The sequence below is a fragment of the Chiloscyllium punctatum genome, chromosome 44 (assembly GCF_047496795.1).
Source record: "Chiloscyllium punctatum isolate Juve2018m chromosome 44, sChiPun1.3, whole genome shotgun sequence".
NCBI lineage: Eukaryota > Metazoa > Chordata > Chondrichthyes > Orectolobiformes > Hemiscylliidae > Chiloscyllium > Chiloscyllium punctatum.
In genome coordinates this window covers 39416940-39438923 of record NC_092782.1, presented here as the reverse complement: position 1 = coordinate 39438923, position 21984 = coordinate 39416940, and the positions used below count along the sequence as shown (strand labels likewise).

The 21984-nt window shown below is 42.7% G+C and overlaps 1 protein-coding gene across 1 annotated transcript in view; it reads left to right on the top strand.

Annotated features, from left to right (window-relative positions):
* LOC140466901 (reelin-like) overlaps window positions 1-21984 on the top strand; it is a 371462-nt gene that overhangs the window by 68593 nt on the left and 280885 nt on the right. The window contains exon 3 of the mRNA XM_072562696.1: window positions 18186-18321. Within this exon, the coding sequence (XP_072418797.1) occupies window positions 18186-18321 (136 nt within the window). The remainder of the gene's footprint in view (window positions 1-18185; window positions 18322-21984) is intronic.

Sequence of the window (21984 nt, the reverse complement as noted above, 5' to 3'; positions counted from 1 at the left end):
AGAGGGATAGGTGCGCACAACAAGGTAGATTTTACAATTGGGGGAAGGGAAATTACGATGCTGTAAGACAGGATTTGAGGAGCATACGTTGGGAGCATAGGCTGTCAGGGAAGGATGTGGTGGAAATGTGGAACTTTTTCAAGGAGCAGATACAACGTGTCCTTGATATGTATGTACCTATCAGGCAGGAAAGAAATGGTTGTGTGAGGGAGCCTTGGTTGACGAGGGAGGTTGAAAGTCTAGTAAAGAGGAAGAAGGAGGCTTACATAAGGTTGTGGAAACAGGGTTCAGACAGAGCAGTGGAGGGATACAGGATAGCCAGAAGGGACCTGAAGAAAGGGATTAGGAGAGCTAAGAGAGGGCATGAAAAATTCTTGGCGGATAGGACCAAGGCATTTTATGCGTATGTGAGAAACCTGAGAATGACGAGAACGAGGGTAGGTCCGATCAAGGACAGTAGTGGGAGATTGTGTATTGAGTCGGAAGAGATAGGAGAGGTCTTGAACAAGTACTTCTCTTCAGTATTTACGAACGAGAGGGACCATATTGTTGAAGAGAAGAGTGTGAAACGGACTGGTAAGCTAGAAGAGATACTTGTTAGGAAGGAAGATGTGTTGGACATTTTGAACAATTTGAGGATAGACAAGTCCCCCGGCCCTGACGGGATATATCCTAGGATTATGTCGGAAGCAAGAGAGGAAATTGCAGTACCGTTGGCAATGATCTTCTCGTCTTCACTGTCAACGGGGGTGGTACCAGGGGACTGGAGAGTAGCGAATGTTGTGCCCCTGTTCAAAAAAGGGAATAGGGATAACCCCGGAATTACAGGCCAGTTAGTCTTACTTCTGTGGTAGGCAAAGTAATGGAAAGGGTACTGAGGGATAGGATTTATGAGTATCTGGAAAGACACTGCTTGATTAGGGACAGCCAGCACGGATTTGTGAAGGGTAGGTCTTGCCTTACAAGTCTTCTTGAATTCTTCGAGGAGGTGACCAAGCATGTGGATGAGGGTAGAGCAGTGGATGTAGTGTACATGGATTTTAGTAAGGCATTTGATAAGGTTCCCCATGGTAGGCTTATGCGGAAAGTCGGAAGGCATGGGATAGAGGGAAATTTGGCCAATTGGATAGAAAACTGGCTAACCGGTCGAAGGCAGAGAGTGGTGGTAGATGGTAAATATTCAGCCTGGAGCCCAGTTACAAGTGGAGTTCCGCAGGGATCAGTTCTGGGTCCTCTGCTGTTTGTAATTTTTATTAATGACTTGGATGAGGGAGTCGAAGGGTGGGTCAGTAAATTTGCAGATGATACGAAGATAGGTGGAGTTGTGGACAGTGAGGAGGGCATTTGTCGTTTGCAAAGGGACTTAGATATGATGCAGAGCTGGGCTGAGGAGTGGCAGATGGAGTTCAAACCTGCCAAGTGTGAGGTTGTCCATTTTGGAAGAACAAATAAGAATGCGGAATACAGGGTTAATGGTAGGGTTCTTAGTCAGATGGAGGAACAGAGGGATCTTGGGGTCTATGTACATAGATCTTTGAAAGTTGCCACTCAGGTGGATAGAGTTTGTAAGAAGGCCTATGGAGTATTATCGTTCATTAGCAGAGGGATTGAATTCAAGAGTCGTGAAGTGATGTTGCAGCTGTACAGGACTTTGGTTAGGCCACATTTGGAGTACTGTGCGCAGTTCTGGTCGCCTCACTTTAGGAAAGATGTGGAAGCTTTGGAGAGGGTGCAGAGAAGATTTACCAGGATGTTGCCTGGAATGGAGAATAGGTCGTACGAGGATAGGTTGAGAGTTCTCGGCCTTTTCTCGTTGGAACGGCGAAGGATGAGGGGTGACTAGATAGAGGTTTATAAGATGATCAGAGGAATAGATAGAGTAGACAGTCAGAAACTTTTTCCCCGGGTAGAACAGAGTGTTACAAGGGGACATAAATTTAAGATGAAGGGTAGAAGGTATAGGGGAGATGTCAGGGGTGGGTTCTTTCCCCAGAGAGTGGTGGGGGCATGGAATGCGCTGCCTGTGGGAGTGGTAGAGTCAGAATCATTGGCGACCTTTAAGCGGCATTTAGATAGGTACATGGATGGGTGCTTAATCTAGGATAGAAGTTCGGCACAACATCGTGGGCCGAAGGGCCTGTTCTGTGCTGTATTGTTCTATGTTCTATGTTCTATGTTCTATTCCACTTAGTTTTCCAGAAGGCATTCGATAAGGTGTCACATCAAAGCTTATTTCAGAAAATGAACATGCCGGGTGTAATGGGTTGCATTAGGCACAGATAGAGTATTGCTTGCCTAACAGGAATCAGGGAGATGGTGTACATAGAACACTATGTGATGGTGTAAATGGATTTTTTTTTAGGTTGGCAAGATATAATAAATAGTGTACTATCGTGATTGGTACTAGGAACTCAATAGTTCACAATCAGATAAATAACGGACAAAGAGACTGAAGGAATGGTTTCCAAATTTGATGACCACACAAAGATAGACAATAAAGTAACTTGATGACATAAGGACCTTACAAAAAGAGATGCATAGGTTAAGTAAGTGGGAAAATGGGGTTTAATGTGGGAAAATTTGAAATTGTTCATGTTGGCAGGAGGGATAAAAATGCAAATTCCTGTAAATGGTGAAAGAATGCAGGAAGATACAGGGATCATGGTGATGTCATGCATGAATTGCAAAACACTAGGATGCAGAAACAAGAATTAAGAAGGCTAATAGGATGGTATTGGTTATCGTGAGAGGAATTGAATACACAAGGGAGGTTATGCTTCAGGTATACAGAGCACTGGTAAGACTGCAACTAGAGTACTGTGAGCAGTATTTGTCACCTTATTTAAGGAAAATATGTAAATGCTTTGAAATCAATTCAGGGCAAATTCATTAGGTTAATACTTGGAATGAGTGAATTGTCTTATGAGGAAAGTTTGGACAGGCCAGGCCTGTGTCTAGTGGAGATGAGAAATGTAAGAAATAATTTGACTGAAACAGACAAAATCCTGAGTGGTCTTAACAGTTAGATAGAAGTTATTGAAGTGCTTGAGGCTGTGTAAACATCATGTGTAGGTAAACACAATGTAAGAATAAATCTTATCAAAAACAATACATTTTTGGAATCTGTGATTAAATGTAAGGAAATCAGGCATGAACATGACCATCGGCATGACCACTGCTTACAATTCATGTATCCAGTCAGTGGAGGCCTGTTTCCTTTGTTGCTGCATGATGTTCCAAATAATTGGAGTAGTGTCATCTTTTATGTCCGAGTACTGAGCTTATATTCCTTCTCATATGATAACCAACTTTCTTAAAGATTTTCTGAATAGAGCAGATCCAGGACTCAGTTAGGCAAGAAGGTGTTAATGCAACTAAAATACCAATAAGATTCACATTTTTTGACTGAAAGCATTTTTTCTCATTGCTCTGTAAATCAATCTCAAAATATACTTTTGTAATAAACCAGTCCAGTCAGTTCTTGTATTGAATCTGCATTCTGTTGATAAGGGGATCTGTGCAAACTTATCTTGTGCAGCAGCTGGGCACTGTGATCGTTGTTCAGGAAAAGATTAGTAGGAGTACACAACAGAGATGCAAACAATGGTTTTAAGGCCAGTGGTCAATTGCTGCAGAAAGTATTGTTAAATTCCCTCTCATCTCAAACATGTTCAATAGATCCAGCAGTCCTTTCCGTCCTTTATAAACTTTGAGAATTATAGTCTATTGTCATACCCTTTTTATGTATTGCTTTTGAATATTACTGTTTCTGTATCAAATACTGATGGCTTCATTCAGACTAGTTGTGCAATAATGAGAAACCTCAAAACAAATCTCTGTAATAGGAACAGGAAGTGCTGGAAATCTTCAGCATGTCTGGCAGCATTACTCGAGAGCAAAAAATGAGAATTAGTGGGTGGAACCTTGTGCCTCTTTTAATTTTCAGACATGGAAATATTTGCAGGTCCTGACCCCACTGTGTTTGGTGGTGCATAATGATTGTAATCTTCTGGATCACCTGACTACTTCTAAATTCACCATCTAGTTATGCAAAGTAAGTGGGTTTTCGAAGAAGGATGCAAAACACTTGCTGGTATTGCAATTACCCTGCCAGTAAAGGTGGGTGTTGCTGAGGCTTGCACCCCAGAATGGAGTCTCTTTGAAAGCCTGATTAATATTTGAAAAACAAACAATCTGAATGGGCCTCCTGCCTGCTGCCAGAAGCTCCCAGCTCCTGCTATTCCTCTTTCAACTCAAGGGATATCCTAGCATGTCAGCAACTTGCACAAAATTGGTCTCTTACTTGGTCTAATTGGCTATCTAACACTGCCAAATGGGGAGATGTTACCATGTTGAGCCCACCTCTAACATGATTTCTTGGGGGTAAGTGTGCTTCATGAGGCTGATGTGATGCCCAAGTTCAAATGTTATGCTCAGTCAGTCCCATGTCCAAGGCTGGGCAGCACCAGGAAGGTTAACATTTCAAGTTAAGATCTTGTATTCTCAGTAATGATGTAGGCTTTACGTAACTGGGGCTTAGTTTTATTGAAGAACCAAGAGGCATGTAAATTAAGTTTACCGTAGCCTTATTGACAGAACTTGAACAATCTAGCCTGTAGTGAGCTTCACTTTATACCGCTCCAGTGGCTTACTTCTCAAATCACAGCCAAACAAGTTATTTCAGCTCGAGAGAATGGGGAATGCTTTTTAAAAGGACAACCATCAAATACTGTACTTATGTATTTATTAAGATATTCATCTGTTAACTTATGTCCACAGAAAAACCATCAGAACCAAGATATTCATATTTACAAAAATGCAAGAAACCATTGAGTTATAAAGGAAAACTCGTTACTTATATAGCACCTTGCAAAATCACAGCATTTTCTGAAATGATGTTACAGCTGTATGGTCCCAGACCAGGCTACCAAATGTATGTCACAATATGACTTATAACCTTATCTAGTTCTTATTTAAATTTGAGATCCCAAGTACTTGAAAAAAGCCATGTGATTCCAGTTTGAACAGACGAAGATTAATATATTGAGTTACAATAGCAAAAGCTTTAACAACCAAAATGAACATGCAATAACATAGGTAACAGACAAACTGTTGTCATACATCCTATAGAGCAGATCAGATAGCAAATGTTTCAAGACAGATCCCACAGATTCCTCAGCAGCATCCCCCCAGACATCAGAGATACTGGGTCAACAAATCTAAATAAAACATTACAATGGATCACAATCCTTTCCTATCAAATTCCTAGTTTTGGAATTCCCCAATGGTCCACCATCATGGGCTGACTCAACAACTACTATGACCTGGTAGCTTGTTCTCCTTTCCTGGGCCTGCGCTCATCTGGATTGTTGAACCTGTATCCTAGCACCTTTTAAGGGGAAAATTTGAGCTTTTCCACAGACAGTTAGTTTCACAAAGCTAGTATTTCCTTTGGTTTTCTGAATTTCAGTCTTGGTCAGTTGCATAAAGCAGCTACTGCTTGTGGGCTTCCATCACCCCCACCTTCAATTGCACTGACCTGGGACTTGTTTGTAGGCTTCTTCAGAACTGCCATGGCTCTTTGGACTTTCCCTTAGCCTTACCCACAACGTACATCTTCAGCAACTTAGTTCCCAAGATTTCTCTTAGCCCTAACTGCTCAGAACCTACTCAGCAGCACCTTTTTGGAGCAGAGCCTCATCTCCCTGTTCCTAAATGCCTGAGTGAATGGCAACCCAAAGCAAACCTTCTACTTCCACTGACTCCAACTAACTGACTAAAACTTAGTGTTCAATAACCTTTGATCTGTTTTCAGTGACCTATTGAAAAGCTCGTGCCAGTGTTCCTAGGCAGGATTGATAGCATCAATTATTGTTACACCAGCTTCCCTGAATCTAGCTAACTTTGTTTTCACAGTTGCCAGCTAGAGCAGAAATACAAAAAAAATTAATTCAACAGCCAATGAATTACTGGATTAGTGGTGCTGGAAGAGCACAGCAGTTCAGGCAGCATCCAAGTAGCTTCGAAATCGACGTTTCGGGCAAAAGCCCTTCATCAGGAATAAAGGCAGTGAGCCTGAAGCGTGGAGAGATAAGCTAGAGGAGGGTGGGGTGGGGAGAAAGTAGCATAGAGTACAATGGGTGAGTGGGGGAGGGGATGAAGGTGATAGGTCAAGGAGGAGAGGGTGGAGTGGATAGGTGGAAAAGAAGATAGGCAGGTAGGACAAGTCCGGACAAGTCATGGGGACAGTTACTGAGCTGCAAGTTTAGAACTAGGGTGAGGTGGGGGAAGGGGAAATGAGGAAACTGTTGAAGTCCACATTGATGCCTTGAGGTTGAAGTGTTCCGAGGCGGAAGATGAGGCGTTCTTCCTCCAGGCGTCTGGTGGTGAGGGAGCGACGGTGAAGGAGGCCCAGGACCTCCATGTCCTCGGCAGAGTGGGAGGGGGAGTTAAAATGTTGGGCCACGGGGCGGTGTGGTTGATTGGTGCGGGTGTCCTGGAGATGTTCCCTAAAGCGCTCTGCTAGGAGGCGCCCAGTCTCCCCAATGTAGAGGAGACCGCATCGGGAGCAACGGATACAATAAGTGATATTAGTGGATGTGCAAGTAAAACTTTGATGGATGTGGAAGGCTCCTTTAGGGCCTTGGATAGAGGTGAGGGAGGAGGTGTGGGTGAATTACTGTTGAAATGAATTACTGTTGAAATGTAGTTGCAGTTATAATTTCTGGTTTCCAATTACACAATTCATCTTTGTCACTAATGTGACTCAATTTCAACATTCACAGCCTGAGAGTGGACAGTGGTTGAGCTGGTGCCTGGTTAAGTGGTGCCAGGCAGTGCATAGAAACTGAAACTGGCTTTGAAATGCAAAACTTATAGGCAAACAATTGTCAGGAGTGGGCATACCATCAACTGGAACAGAAAGCAGAGCTAGCAGCTTCAATGTGCATAAAAATGGACAAGTGGTTAATCACAAGCTACACGGTGGCTCGGTGGTTAGCATTGCTGCCTCACGGTGCCAGGGACCTGGGTTGAATTCCAGCCTCGGGTGACTGTCTGTGTGGAGTTTGCACATTCTCCCTGTGTCTGTGTGGGTTTCCTCTGGGTGCTCCAGTTTTCTCCCACAGTCCAAAGATGTGCAGGTTAGGTGACTTGGCCAAGCTAAGTTGCCCATAGTGTTCAGGGATGTGTAGTTTAGGTGCATTAGTCAGGGGAAATGTAAAAAAAGAGTAGAGTAGGGGAATGGGTCTAGGTAGGATACTGTTCAGAGGGTTGGTGTGTACTTGTTAGGTCTAATGGCCTGTTTCCACACTGTAGGGATTCTATACTTGACCCATCAGCTGAAATGGTGTGTCACTACTTGAGGACCTCTGTTTCTTCAACTCTTTTTATCAACAATTTAATTCAGCACCAACACCACCTTATGGTTCCCATAGTGCTTCTGGCAGATGTGCACAAGCAAGCCCCAGACTATTCACTGTTCACATTTGTCACTTGGAAAACCACCTCCTGGCCCTTTCCAGCCCATTACCAAGCTCCTTGTCATGCTCAATGGTGAATCATTTGGAAGTGGGCAAGTTCTAGCTCCATTCACTGTGCTTACTTTGAATATTGTGGCACATTATCAAGGTATCTGAAAACTGACTCACCATCCTGGAGCATCATTTTCAAAGTGCCTGAAGTCATCCTCGCAGGTGTCTGAAAATCCAGTCCCTGATGTTTCCTGAAATAGCTGATTATAGCAAAAGTAATGGGTGGGAAAGTTGGTAATGCAGTGGGATCTGGCACTATAAAGAATAAAATTAGGTAGATTACCTTTCAAGTCTAGTGAGATTCCTGGCCTTGAAAAAAAATCTGAGTTTGAGTCCCAACCCAGGAAGTGATAGTGATAGAAATGTACTTATATTTCTAATACACCAACAACAAGCAGTAAGTACAGGAGAGACTCATCAGACTTGTAATGGGAAGATTTTGGATTAGTGGTGCTGGAAGAGCCCAGCAGTTCAGGCAGCATCCAAGGCTCAGTAAAGGCAGGGATCCTGAAGTGTGGAGAGATAAGCTAGAGGAGGGTGGGGGTGGGGAGAAAGTAGCATGGAGTACAATAGGTGAGTGGGGAAGGGGATGAAGGTGATAGGTCAGGGAGGAGATGGTGGAGTGGATAGGTGGAAAAGAAGATAGGCAGGTAGGACAAGTCATGGGGACAGTGCTGAGCTGGATGTTTGGAACTAGGATGGGTTGGGGGAAGGGGAAATGAGGAAACTGTTGAAGTCCACATTGATGCCCTGGGGTTGAAGTGTTCCGAGGCGGAAGATGAGGCGTTCTTCCTCCAGGCATCTGGTGGTGAGGGAGTGGCGGTGAAGGAGGCCCAGGACCTCCATGTCCTCGGCAGAGTGGGAGGGGGAGTTGAAATGTTGGGCCACAGGGCGGTGTGGTTGATTGGTGCGGGTGTCCCGGAGATGTTCTCTAAAGCGCTCTGCTAGGAGGCGTCCAGTGTAGAGGAGACCGCATCGGAAGCAACAGATGCAATAAATGATATTAGTGGATGTGCAAGTAAAGCTTTGATGGATGTGGAAGGCTCCTTTAGGGCCTTGGATAGAGGTGAGGGAGGAGGCGTGGGCGAAGGTTCCTGCGGTGGCAGGGGAAGATGCCAGGATGGGAGGGTGGGTTTTAGGGGGTCGTGGACCTGACCAGGTAGTCACGGAGGGAACGGTCTTTGCGGAAGGCGGAAAGGGTTGGGGAGGGAAATATATCCCTGGTGGTGGGGTCTTTTTGGAGGTGGTGGAAATGCCGGCAGATGATTTGGTTTATGCGAAGGTTGGTAGGGTGGAAGTTGAGCACCAGGGGTGTTCTGTCCTTGTTACAGTTGGAGGGGTGGGGTCTGAGGGCGGAGGTGCGGGATGTGGACGAGATGCGTTGGAGGGCATCTTTAACCACGTGGGAAGGGAAATTGCGGTCTCTAAAGAAGGAGGCCATCTGGTGTGTTCTGTGGTGGAGCTGGTCCTCCTGGGAGCAGATACGGTGGAGGCGGAGGAATTGGGAATACGGGATGGCAAGAGGTAGCGTGGGAAGAGGTGTAATCCAGGTAGCTGTGGGAGTCGGTGGGTTTGTAAAAAATGTCAGTGTCAAGTCGGTCGTCATTAATGGAGATGGAGAGGTCCAGGAAGGGGAGTGAGGTGTCAGAGATGGTCCAGGTAAATTTAAGGTCAGGATGGAATGTGTTGGTGAAGTTGATGAATTGCTGAAAATGTGTTGCTGGAAAAGTGCAGCAGGTCAGGGTGATCTCTGATCTCCAGCATCTGCAGTCCTCACTTTCTCCTCCAAGTTGATGAATTGCTCAACCTCCTCGCGGGAGCATGAGGTGGCGCCAATACAGTCATCAATGTAGCGGAGGAAGAGGTGGGGAGTGGTGTTCGTGTAATTACGGAAGATCGACTGTTCTATATAGCCAACAAAGAGACAGGCATAGTTGGGGCCCATACGTGTGCCCATGGCTACCCCTTTGGTCTGGAGGATGTGGGAGGAGAAATTGTTAAGGGTGAGGACCAGTTCGGACAAACGAATGAGAGTGTCGGTGGAAGGGTACTGTTGGGGACGTCAGGAGAGGAAAGAATGGAGGGCTTGGAGGCCCTGGTCATGGCGGATGGAGGTGTAGAGGGATTGGATATCCATGGTGAAGATGAAGCGTTGGGGGCCGGGGAAATGGAAGTCTTGGAGGATGTGGAGGGCCTGGGTGGTGTCTCGAACGTATGTGGGGAGTTCCTGGACTAGTGGGGACAGGGCAGTGTTGAGGTAGGTAGAGATGAGTTCAGTGGGGCAGGAGCATGCTGAGACAATGGGTCGGCCAGGGTGGTCAGGCTTGTGGATCTTGGGAAGGAGGTAGAACTGGGCAGTGCGGGTTTCCCGGACTAAGAGGTTGGAAGCTGTGGGTGGGAGATCTCCTGAAGTGATGAGGTTCTGTATGGTCTGGGAGATGATGGTTTGGTGATGGGGGGTGGGGTCATGGTCGACGGGGCGGTAAGAAGAGGTATCCTCGAGTTGGCGTTTGGCTTCAGCGGTGTAGACGTCAGTACACCAGACTACCACTGCGCCCCCTTTATCTGCTAGTTTGATGGTGAGGTTGGGATTGGAGCAGAGGGATTGGAGGGCTGCGCGTTGTGAGGGTGAGAGGTTGGAGTGGGGGAGGGGGATAGACAGGTGAAGGCGGTTAATGTCCCAGCTTCACGTGAAGGAGCCTCTGCGATCATTATTCTTTGTTCCAGCTTACAGAATGCATGTTACCACAGCAACTGGGTTCCCAGAGTGACCTGTCATACACCACCACCTCTTCAGAATGCAATCTATTGAGTGCTGTCTAAAATGCTAAGCTAGAGTACATTAGACTCTTGACCCATATTTGTGCTCAAATTTCAAAAGCACCTAAGTGAGGAATGACTAGAAACTCTTCCAGTCAAAATGTATCCTAAAATGAGTTGCCCTTTTCAGGAAAGGAAATAAAAATATTAGAAAGCAACTTTAAATAGAAAAATAGGGAAACAATCTAGTTTTCAAATGAACAATCCAGTTCTCTTGTGATCTTTGCAATGGAAAGCTAGCTAGTTGTTATGAATTGAATGTTTGCATAGATTATAATATTAAAACTCTATTAGAGTCACACATGAAGGTAAATTAAGATAATGTGCTTTCCCAACTGACAGAACTTTCCCATTGATGAATCTCATATGTTTAATTATTTACATAGTATTTCAGCTCTTTCCCACAGTTCAGGATATACCAGTAGTTTAGAGCCAGCACAACCAGTTTGGTCATAACATAAGGTTCAAGCAAATCTATCTGTGGATGAATGACAAAGGACTTTTGAAACAGGACCTGTTTAGATAGTGAAGCTAAATTTTCAAAATGTTTATTGTTTATGCACACAGTGATAAAAATGTTTAGTTTGTTAACTTCATTATTGGTTAAATTTGACTCTGAGATTCTAATTAGAATTCACAAAGATGATAGGGAAGTGTTCTGCATATGTTATCACTGTGCCTGGGAATGAGATAAATAATTGAGAGTTTCCAGAGGTTGCATTTTTAGAATGTTCTCATGTCTGATGGCGTCCCAGAAGTTAAGTCAGAACCAATTCTAGCAAAGCATGTTTCTTCTATTTATTTTTAACTGCACGTCGAAGTTGCTTATAGTGTTCTTAAGGTCAGCAACACAATAAAATAAAAATGTTACTTAATTACCAGAAAACATTATATGAACTTGAATTATCTCCTGGGCCTCATTCCTGCTGGTCTAACATCCTGTGTAGAGCAAATAATGATAGGAATTGCTATTCTTTTATTTGTTTTAACAAATTGTGGCAGCAGAATACACAGTGGGAACCAACCGGATATCAGAGACTGGATTTTCTGCCCAATGTTCTGCTGTCAATGGGACAATGATCCTCTGCACTGGATCTCCCCTGATTTTCACACCTTTCCTATTATCTGGTATAATTTTCAGCAACCAGAGCAAGTGCCTGCATCAAAAATATTAGTCTGGACTAAGAGGGTCTGTGGAGCTCTTGCCAGTGCTCTAGCGTGCACGATATTAGATGTTAATCATATTATGTGAAATCTTTGTCCTGTATTAATAAGCAGTATTAAGAAAACAAAATGAACTTGCATTTTTAAAGCGATTTTCATCACCAAATGACATCCCAAAACTCTTTACATCCTGTTGAGCACTTCTGAAGTGGGGATACTGTTATGAAACCAATTTCAATATTACAAGTTTCCATAAATTTGGGATAATAACCCAATAATTTATAATTTTACTGATGTTGCTTGAAAGATAGCTTTTGCCAGAACACTGGGTGGACTCCCTAGTGCTTCTTTAAATAGTGCCACATTGGACCTTTTATTGCCACTTGAGAAGGTAGACTCGGTTTCATGCCTCATCCAACCAATTTACTTGAAAACTGTACTCTAGGGCCATTTGAACTTGAGCCACCACCTCCTCAAAGAAACAAAACACCGACTAAAAGTGTTGTAAAATGCATTACCAATAGGCAAAATGGAAATATATTCATTTTCTTACATATAGTATTTCTTTATTTTTTCTCTATTTAGGAAACCAGTAGTAAGTTTTCTTTTATCTTTCACACACGTCCCCAAATGGGTAAGAAACAATGATAGTGGCCAAGAAGAATTTCAAAAGTTAGCCTGACCAGTTACATTGTTCACCTCCTTATTTTGTTGTTGGCTGATTATTCTGATTTCAGTTTTTCATTGAACGCTGACCAAAATAAAAGAATTTTGTTTATGGGCAGTGTTCAAAACATCAGGAAGTCTCAATGTGCTTCATAGACAAATAAATAGTTTTAAATTATAGCCACTGTTAGAATGTAGCAATGCTAATAAACTATCTACTTACTGCCTCAATATTTGGTTGGTACATTGCCAGCTTCTTTAGTAGTGATTTCTTGCAATTTCTTCTGTATACATTTGAGCTTATCAGAGACATATGGAATGTGTACGTTGAATATCAGTTGTTGGCATTGGAAGTGTGACAGGTAGAGAAACATGTAAGAATGTAATTTTGACATTGGACCCTTTACTTCAGAGAAAATACCCTCTTATCTGAACTTGACATCCTTGTGTTGTTGGATCTTTCTCCTTCTAATTCTTTCTTCTTTAGAATTAGAGCCAGAGAGTTATGCAGCACTGAAACAGACCCTTCAGTCCAATTTGTCCATGCTGACCAGATATCTGATCTAGTCACATTTGCCAGCATTTGTCCCAAATCGTTCGAAACCCTTCCTATTCATGTGCCCATCCAGATGTCTTTTAAATATTGTAATTGTATCTGTTTCCAATACTTCCTCTGACAGCTCCTTCTATGTACACACTACCTCTGTATGAAAATGGTCCCTTTTTGATCTTTTCTCTTTCACTTTAAACCTATGCTCTCTGATTGTGGACTCCCCGTACCCTGGAAAAAGGGCATTGGCTATCACTCTATCAATGCCCTTCCTGATTTCAGAACTCTTTATAAGGTCACTCTAGCCTCCTACGCTCCAAGGGAGAAAAAAAGGCCTATTTAGCGTCTCCCAAGGTTCAAACCCTCCAATCCCAGTAACATCCATATAAATCTTTTCTGAACCCTCTCAAGTTTAACAACATCTTTCCTATAGCAGAGAGACCAGAAACGAATGCAATATTCAAAAGATGGCCTAACCAATATCCTACACACCTGAACTCCTATACTCACTGCACTGACCAATGAAGGCTAGCATGCCTTCATCACCCTATCTACCTGCAACTCCACTTTCAAGGAACAATACACCTGCACCTCTAGGTCTCTTTGTTCAGCAACACTCCTCAGGGCCTTACCATTATCTGTATAAGTCTTACCATGATTTCCCTTACCAAAATGCAATCCCTTTCATTTATCTAAATCAAACTCTATCTGCCATTTCTCAGCCCATTGGCCCATCAGATAGAGGTCCCGTTACTCTCTCAGGTAACCTTCTTCACTGTGTACTATGCCATAAATTTTGTTGTCATCTGCAAACTTACTAACCAAACCTCCTGTACTCACATCCAAATCATTTATGTAAATGACGAAAAGCAATGGTCCCAACACCAATCTTTTCAGCACATTGGTCACAGGTCTCCAGTCTGAAAAACAAACTCTCCACCACCATCCTCTGTCTCCTACCTTCAAGTTAACTTTATGTCTAGCTCATCCTAGATTCCATGTGATCTAACCATGCTAACCAGTCTATCATGAGGAACCTTGTAAAATGCCTTGCTGAAGCCCATATAAACAATGTCTACTGATCTCCTTCATCAGTCTTTGTTATTTCTTCAAAAAAATTCATCAAGTTAGTGAGACACTATCCCTTATCATTTCTTGCCTTTCTAAATGCATGTAAATCCTGTCCCGAGATTCCCCTCTAACAACTTGCCCAACACTTTAGTCAGGCTCATTGGTCTATAGTTCTCTGGCTTTTGCTTATCATCTTTCTTAAATACTAGTGCCACAGTAGCCATCCGCCAGTTTTCCAACTCGTCACACATGTCTATCGATGAGCGAGATATCTCAGCAAGAGGCGCAGCAATCTCTTCCTGGGAATTTACCCACTTTTATGCAATTCAAGATGTCCAGCATCCCCTCATCTGTAACATGGACACTTTTCAAGATATCATTGTTTATTTCTCCAAGTTCTGTAGCTTCTATGTCCTTCTCCAATGTAAATGCTGATGTAAAATACTCGTTTAGTATCTCACCATCTCCTGTGGTTCCACACATTGCTTGTTGATCTTTAAGCAGCGCTATTCTCTCCCTAATTACTCTTTTGCCTTTAATGTATTTGTATTCATTTTTTTTCTTATTTTTTTGCTCTGCGTCTTTCTCTACCTTTTTGTTTTCTTTTGGGTGGGAGGTGATTTGCGATGTGACATGGTGTAATGGAGAAAGTTGTGGGCTGCAATTGGCATGCAGTTAAGGAAAATATACATGCATGTGTGTGAGAGAGTTAGCAGGAGTGTGAGAGTGTTTACTATTCAGATCACACACCTGTTGTAGTTTTTGTTTTCATGTGGATATATGTTGAAACAGGTCTGATTCAATGTCCTATAACTACATGCATATATTAGCCACAGTGATACTTCAGCATATGGATGACATGCTGTAGAAATCAGTAAGCTTATTTAAAAATGTGTTACTTAAGACACTTTCCTGGAACATGAAGCTTCACACTGCACTTCATTCACAAACAACAATGACACCAAAGCATATGGTGACATGTTGCTGAGCACGGAAACATTTTTTGGCTGCATTGAGACAACAGAGGTAAGAGATTGGTACTGGAGTCAAGCAGATTGAAATGATGAAGTGAGGTGCCACAAAAAAGCATGTGACAAGATGCAGTAAAATAGTGACATTTTAGGTCAGTTTCTCTTCACCAATAGACGGCTGTCAATTTTGAGCAGTGGAATTTTTGAATAAGTCTTTTTGATATGACTAAGTATCAAATATTCCCAGATCAAGTATAGTCGAGGTAAGGTGCCCTCTACTTCACTAAGGTAATCCTTCTCAACTCTTGCACTAATCTTTAATCCTGAACCCTAACTGACTGTGCCAAATTGAGTATTACATCAAGAATCTGTCCAAGTCAGCATGGATTCACAAAAGGGAAATCATGCTATGACAAATCTTCTGGAATTTTTTAGGGAAGTGACCAGTAGGGTGGACAAGGGTGGATCAGTAGATGTTGTGTATCTGAAGTTTCAAAAGGCTTTTGACAAGGTTCTACACTAGAGGTTAATAAGGAAAATTAAAGCTCATGGTATCAGAGGCAATGCATTGACATGAATAGAGAACCAAATGGTAAACCAGGAAGCAAAGAGTTGGAATAAATGGGTTCTTTTCTGAGTAGGAGGCAATGATGAGTGTGGTACTGCAGGGTTCAGTGCTGGGATTTTAGCTGTTCATAACATACATTAACAATTTGGACAAAGGAATTGAATGCAATACCTCCAAACTTGCAGAGGACGCTGAGCTGGGTGGCAGTGTGTACTGCAAGGAGGATGCTAAGAGGCTTCAAGATGACTTTGACAAGCTGGCTGAGTGGGCAAATTACTTGGCAAATGCAATATAATGTGGATAAATGTGAGGTTAACCATTTTGACCGCAAAAACAAGAAGGCAAATTATTATCTGAATGATAGCCATTTAGGAATAGGTGAGATGCACTGAGATCTGGGTGTCTTGGTGGAACAGTCGCTGAAGGTTGTCATGCAGGAGCAGCAGGCAGTGAGGAAAGTTAATAGCATGCTGGCCTTTATAGCGAGAGGATTTAAATATAGGAGTAGGGATATCTTGGTCCACTTATACAGAGCCTGAGTTAGGCCACACCTGTATGCAGTTTTGGTCTCCTAGTCTGAGGAAAGGCATTCTTGATATTGAGAGAGTTCAGCAAACGTTCACCAGGTTTCCAGAATGGCAGATTGACATATGAAGAATGGGAGAAAGTGAAGACTGCAGATCAGAGTCGAAGGCTGTGGTGCTGGTCAGGCAGCATCTGAGGAGCAGGAGAGTCGATAATTCGAGCATAAGCTCTTCGTCAGGAATGAGGGGGTGGCCCAAGTAGGTTGAGAGATAAATGGGAGGAGGGTGGGGCTGGGCTGGGGGGAAGGTAGCTGGGAATGTGGTAGATAGATGAAGGTAGGGGTGAAGGTGATAGGTCAGAGAGGAGGGTGGAGCGGATAGGTGGGAAGGAAGAAGAACGGGTATGACAGTTCAAGAAGGCAGTGCTGTGTTGGAAGGTTGGAACTGGGATAAGGTGGGGGGAGTGGAAATAGGGAAACTGGTCAAATCCACATTAATCCTGTGTGGTTGGAGCATCCCAAGGCAGAAAATTAGGTGTTCTTCCTCCAGGCATCAGGTGGCTAGAGTTTGGCGGTGGAGGAGGCCCAGGACTTGTGTGGTCTTTGTGCAGTGGGAGGGTGAATTAAAGTGCTCGACCACAGGGCAGTGGGGTTGGTTAGTGCATGTGTCCCAGAGATGTTCTCTGAAACATGGCCTTGATGTGGTCTCCTCTGCACTGGGGATTCGATGTGGTCTGATCTACATGGAAATTCTATGGTCTCCTCTACATTGGGGAGACAGCACGCCAACTTGCTAAACATTTCAAATAATATATCTGGGACACATGCATGAAACAACCCCACCAACCTGTGGTCCATTACTTTAACTCCCCTGCCACTCCACCAAGGCCATGTAAGTCCTGGGTCTCCTCCACTCTAGCCACCCTACGCCTGAAGGAAGAACACCTCATTTTCCATCTTGGGATTCTCCAACCACACAGGATCAATGTGGATTTCAACATTTCCCCCATTTCCCCTCCCCTCACCTTATACCAGCATCACCCTTCCAACTCAGCACCACCCTCTTGAATTGTCCTACCTGTTCCATCTTCCTTCCCACCTATCTGCCCCACCCTCCTCTCTGACCTATCACCTTCATCGACCTATTGCATTCCCAGCCAACTTTCCCCCAGCCCCACCCCCTCCCATTTATCTCTCAGCCCCCTTGGGCCACCCCTCCATTCCTGATGAAGAGCTTATGCTCGAAATATCGACTCTCCTGCTCCTCAGATACTGCCTGACTAGCTGTGCTTTTCTAGCACCACACTCTTCGACTCTGACATATGAAGAATGAGTGGGCTTGTACTCATTGGAATTTAGAAGAATGAGATCTCATAGAAACATTTAAAACCATGATAGGATTGGACATGGTATTTGCAGGAAGAATGTTCCTGATGTTGGGAAAATCCAAAACTACAGGTCACAGTCTAAGAATAAGGGATAAGCCATTCAAATCTGAGATAAGGAAGAATTTCTTTGCTCAGAGTTGTGAACCTGTGGAATTCTCCTCAATGAAAGTAGTTGAGGCAAGTTCATTTGTTAAACTCAAGAGGACGCTGGACGTGGCCCCTGAGCTTAAAGGGATCAAGGTGTAAAGTGAGAAAGTGGGAATGAAATACTGAGCTTACATGATCAACCATAATCATATTGAATGGTGGTACAGGTTTAAAGGGCTGAATGGCCTACTCCTGCTCCACTTTTCTATGTTTCTACGAAAGAAAATCAAATCGTTAGTACAAAATCAGCCAATGTCATTAGATGCTGTCACCAGTCCATATAGTTTTCACAAATAATAAGTCTCACTTATCTGAAATGAAGTCAACAAATGACAGGAGATGTTATGTTCCTATGGTCCTTTAATCCAACCTAGTTATTACTGACTGAAATGGACCTTTGCATAGTGTTAAAGCAGTAGAACATCTGTTGCATAGTGTTACCAAGCAACTATGCAAGTGACTATTAATAAAAGGTAGCAATGCCATTCATTTGTAATGGGGCTTCCCAAAGTGGAGGATTGTCGAAAACCCGATTAGGGTCTCAAGCTGAGATTTTAGGGCCATGAGCTCTGATGCAGAAAGAGCTGAACTGTTCCTTCATCACCAGTCCCCCCAACCCTTATACTCAGATATATTCTATACCCCTCTCACATCTTGTTCTCATGGTTCTCCAGTATTCACTGAGGCATGGCAATGACTTTCAAGCCTTGAAATGGGTTCACAGTGAGAAAAGGTTTGGGAACTAATTTACAATATCTTACAGATACCTTTTTGTGTTGTTGCAGGGTTCATGTCTGATCAACCTTTTGGATCCCAATTCATGTGCAGTGTTGTAGCGTCTCATGTCAGTCACCTTCCACAGACAAATCTGAGCTTTGTCTGGATTGCTCCACCAGCAGGAACAGGCTGCGTGAATTTTATGTAAGTATAAGAAGCAACATTATTTCTAGTGAACCACTCCATATACTAAATTAATATTAATATTTGGTTCTATTTAAAATTCTTCCAAACAATTTTTTGGGTGTAATTCATCACTACATAAGCTATTTGTTAAAAAAGTAATTAAAAATAACACCAACGGACTCATCAGTTTTGTTCTTTTATTACAAGATAAAGCTGTACACATTTGTACAGGCACAAGTTATTTCAACAAAACAAACATTCACTTTAAATCTTTGAAAATTGAAAATTTATTTTTTTCACAACATGTTCCTATGTTTTAATTTAATTCTATTTGCTATCTTTGTCCAACGAAGTGTTTCAGTTGAATTCTGCCATTCAAAACCATCCTACCAGGAATTCACGTAATATACATCGAGTCAATCCAGAAACAGATTTGGCACATAAATCAACAAGGCACACTGGTCACGATATGCAGAATTCAGTTCCTCTAAACTTGTGAATCAGCTTAGAAAAACTATTGTTCAAGTCTAAAATGGGAATTTTTCTCTTTGATAAATTATTTTTAGTAACAATTTTGTTCTATGCAGCTGACTATCGTTCTCTTATATCAATCACTTTTTATTATGCTCTGAGGTGATTGCTTAATATTCATTCTTCTTGCTTGCTTTTGTGAATCATCACCTTCCCACCATATATGTATCAAATTACATATGGTAACAAATTAATTATCTCCGTGGTAAACATGAGGGTTCAATTTACTGGCTTCCTTTCCTTTTGATATGTCACAACTCATGTATGTCTCTCCCTCTCTCCCTCTCTCTCTGTCTGTCTCTCTGTCTGTCTCTCTCTCTCTCTCTCTCGGGGAGTCAGTCTTCAGGCAAATATTTACAACCACCTCCGCCAAAATTGACACATAATTGAAGACTCATTAAGCTGGAATTTTAAGGTCTATTGTGTTTGATTACTCGGCTTAAAATGGATGTAATGGTATCTGCAACTGAGCTGATGAGACCCAAAATGAATTTAGTCTATTTTGGCCTATACTCATGTTGGTGCATTACGGAATTTGCCAATCATAATGCTCCAAGACCACTGGAAAGGAGCAAAGGGGCACTTTTAACATAGAACAGCTTCATTACTGGATTATTCCTGTTGTTTTGATGGCAGATGAAGGACCACACTTTAGCCTGCTCCAAAGAAGGATGTCAACAGTAACTGCCCTACTAGGAAACACCTTTGTAAAGGCAGTACAGTCAATTTAATTGCATTTTTCCTTATTGGGACCACAAGTAGCAGGAGTTCCCCTTCTAACCCCTACTGCCTTTGATCATTGGAATGAAGCTTTGTGAAAATATCCTACTCCCCAGTCTTGTTAGTTTCCATGATTCGCTACCAATAGACAGTCTCCATGCTGCCTGACCCTATTCCTTCCCAACTATTTCAAGCTTGATTAAGCAGGGGACTGGTGCCATTCAGATAATACAGGTAAACTCTTGTGTGGCATCTATTGCGTATTTCCAACAGGAATGATATCTGCTTCTGCCAGCTTCCCACTGGAAGACAATATCAATCTAATTTTGTTTGTTTTTTATCTAACACATTGGCCCAAATCTCCTGATCTGAGTCAGAAAATCTATTTCCAAATATACCAGACAAAATGGCACACTGCTTTCTGACTGTAGCTTTTGAGAGTGCCTGCAGAACTCACCGAGCCCAGGACCCATTGCAAAGAAGAATGCAGAAATCTTTTGTAGTAATTATGCCCGTTTTTTACAGTACCAGCCATATTCAGTAGATAAGCACAGATTAAATGCCCAGTGTCTCTTTTTACAAGCCAAGGAAAGAAGGTAAGTGTGTACTGTAAATATTTAACTGGGTAGAATGAATATAGGGTGAAGGTGGCCAGTGGGTGAATGAGACAGTGTAGAGTAGCAGTTGGGAGAGTGAGATAGGATGACGAGTAGGTGTGGGATAAGGTGATAGGGTGGCAGATGGGTGAAGGGTAGATTAACAAGAGGGTGAGGGGGTAGGATGGGTTGAGGGTTGGTCAGGGGGGTTGAAGGGTCGGGGGAGAAGTCTGGTGGTGTGGGTAGATGGAGCTGCTAATAGGCATAGTTGGGTCATCATGGGTGTTATGGGGGCTTTATCAGGAGCATAGTTGGATAGGGAGGATAGTTGGGGGTGGGGGAGGGAGGTGGAGGTTCAGCATTGGGAGAGTTGGGAGGGGGAAACAAGAGCGGAATCAGTATGTGATAGGTCTGTTTTATAGTTCCAGGCAACTAATACTTTTGTGGGCCAATTTTCTTATCTACTACCTGTTTGTCTATAAAATAAGCAGTCGCCTTAAATCCCCAGGATGGTATTGTTTTAAGTAGGACTCATTTCATTAACTAGTTCATTCCAATCTTTAGTCATAGGTGCAGATGAAAATGTAGGAACTGCATTAGTTGGCACAGGGCAATTGGATTATGTAAAATTTCAAGTGATAAGAACATTTGAAGGTGAGAGTTCTGAAAACTTTTAGAAAGATTCAAGACATGCCAGACTATTAATTGACTTTTCTAAAGCAAAAAAGGCAAAGGATTAAGAAATGTACAGATGATGTACAGTAGAAGCCTGTTGTATGGGCTTGAAACTACAGCAGATTGCTACTGAGATTTGCTCTGCCAGCTCTACGGTGTATTTTAGCAGGAAGTATCTTCAGCAGATGGCATAACACTAAAACTGGCTCTCTATTAGTCCATCTCTGAAAAATTCTCCACAGCCCCTGCCAGGCGGCATTACCTGAAATAAATGTTAGTGGCATTTTGGCAGATACTTCCAATCAGGTTTTGCTGACCTAATATACCTTCTGACACGCAGTAACACATAAAGCATGATTTCTGAACAATTGTAATTGTTTTATCAAATGTTCACCTTTGTGAACAGTTGATGTCATAATTTATATTGAGAGTTAAAACAAACTGCACACAACATTTGTCTGCCAAAGTGGGTCAACCCTGTCTACCAATGCTGCTGTGTTTGAGGTAATAGTAAGCTGGGCACGGAGTCTGTCTTCTGTACCAGCCATATCTCCAGTAATCCTCCTTCTCATTGTGGCCTCTCACACTGGCAGATTCCCTTGGATAGTCCCCTGTACATTGACTTATCATATGACCTGTTGCCTGCCAAATGTGATTGGCCAGTTACAATGGGCATTATTTATCATGACACATGGGATCTAGGTAAAGTACTTGTGAGAACTCAAAATAATGTTCATACGTCCCTTGCATTATAGGTAGTCGCAAACCTACTTGAAACAGCATCTTTCACTGCCCCTCTCCTGTCTCCAGATTTTTTTCCTTCTAATGTTTACAGCCCTTTAATACCCAAATTGGGTATCAATTAATTTTTTACATCTTCATTTCTGTCTTTTGAGCCTTGCCTGGTGTCTTGCAAAATAAGCTTCGGTTCTTCCACTTGATTTTTTCAATTCAAAAAGAGTCTACAAGAGAACAACAATTCCCGAAGAAGGCAACATAACAACCAATTATATGCAATCAGCAAAGGAACATCTTTGTGCACATTACGTTATTCAAGAAAGCCGGTAAAACAGCAAAATAATTTTCACAACAGGACGAAAAGAAAGATTTGGGAGACCTGGCACATATACCTAGGAAAAAATCTGTAGCTTGGGAAGGA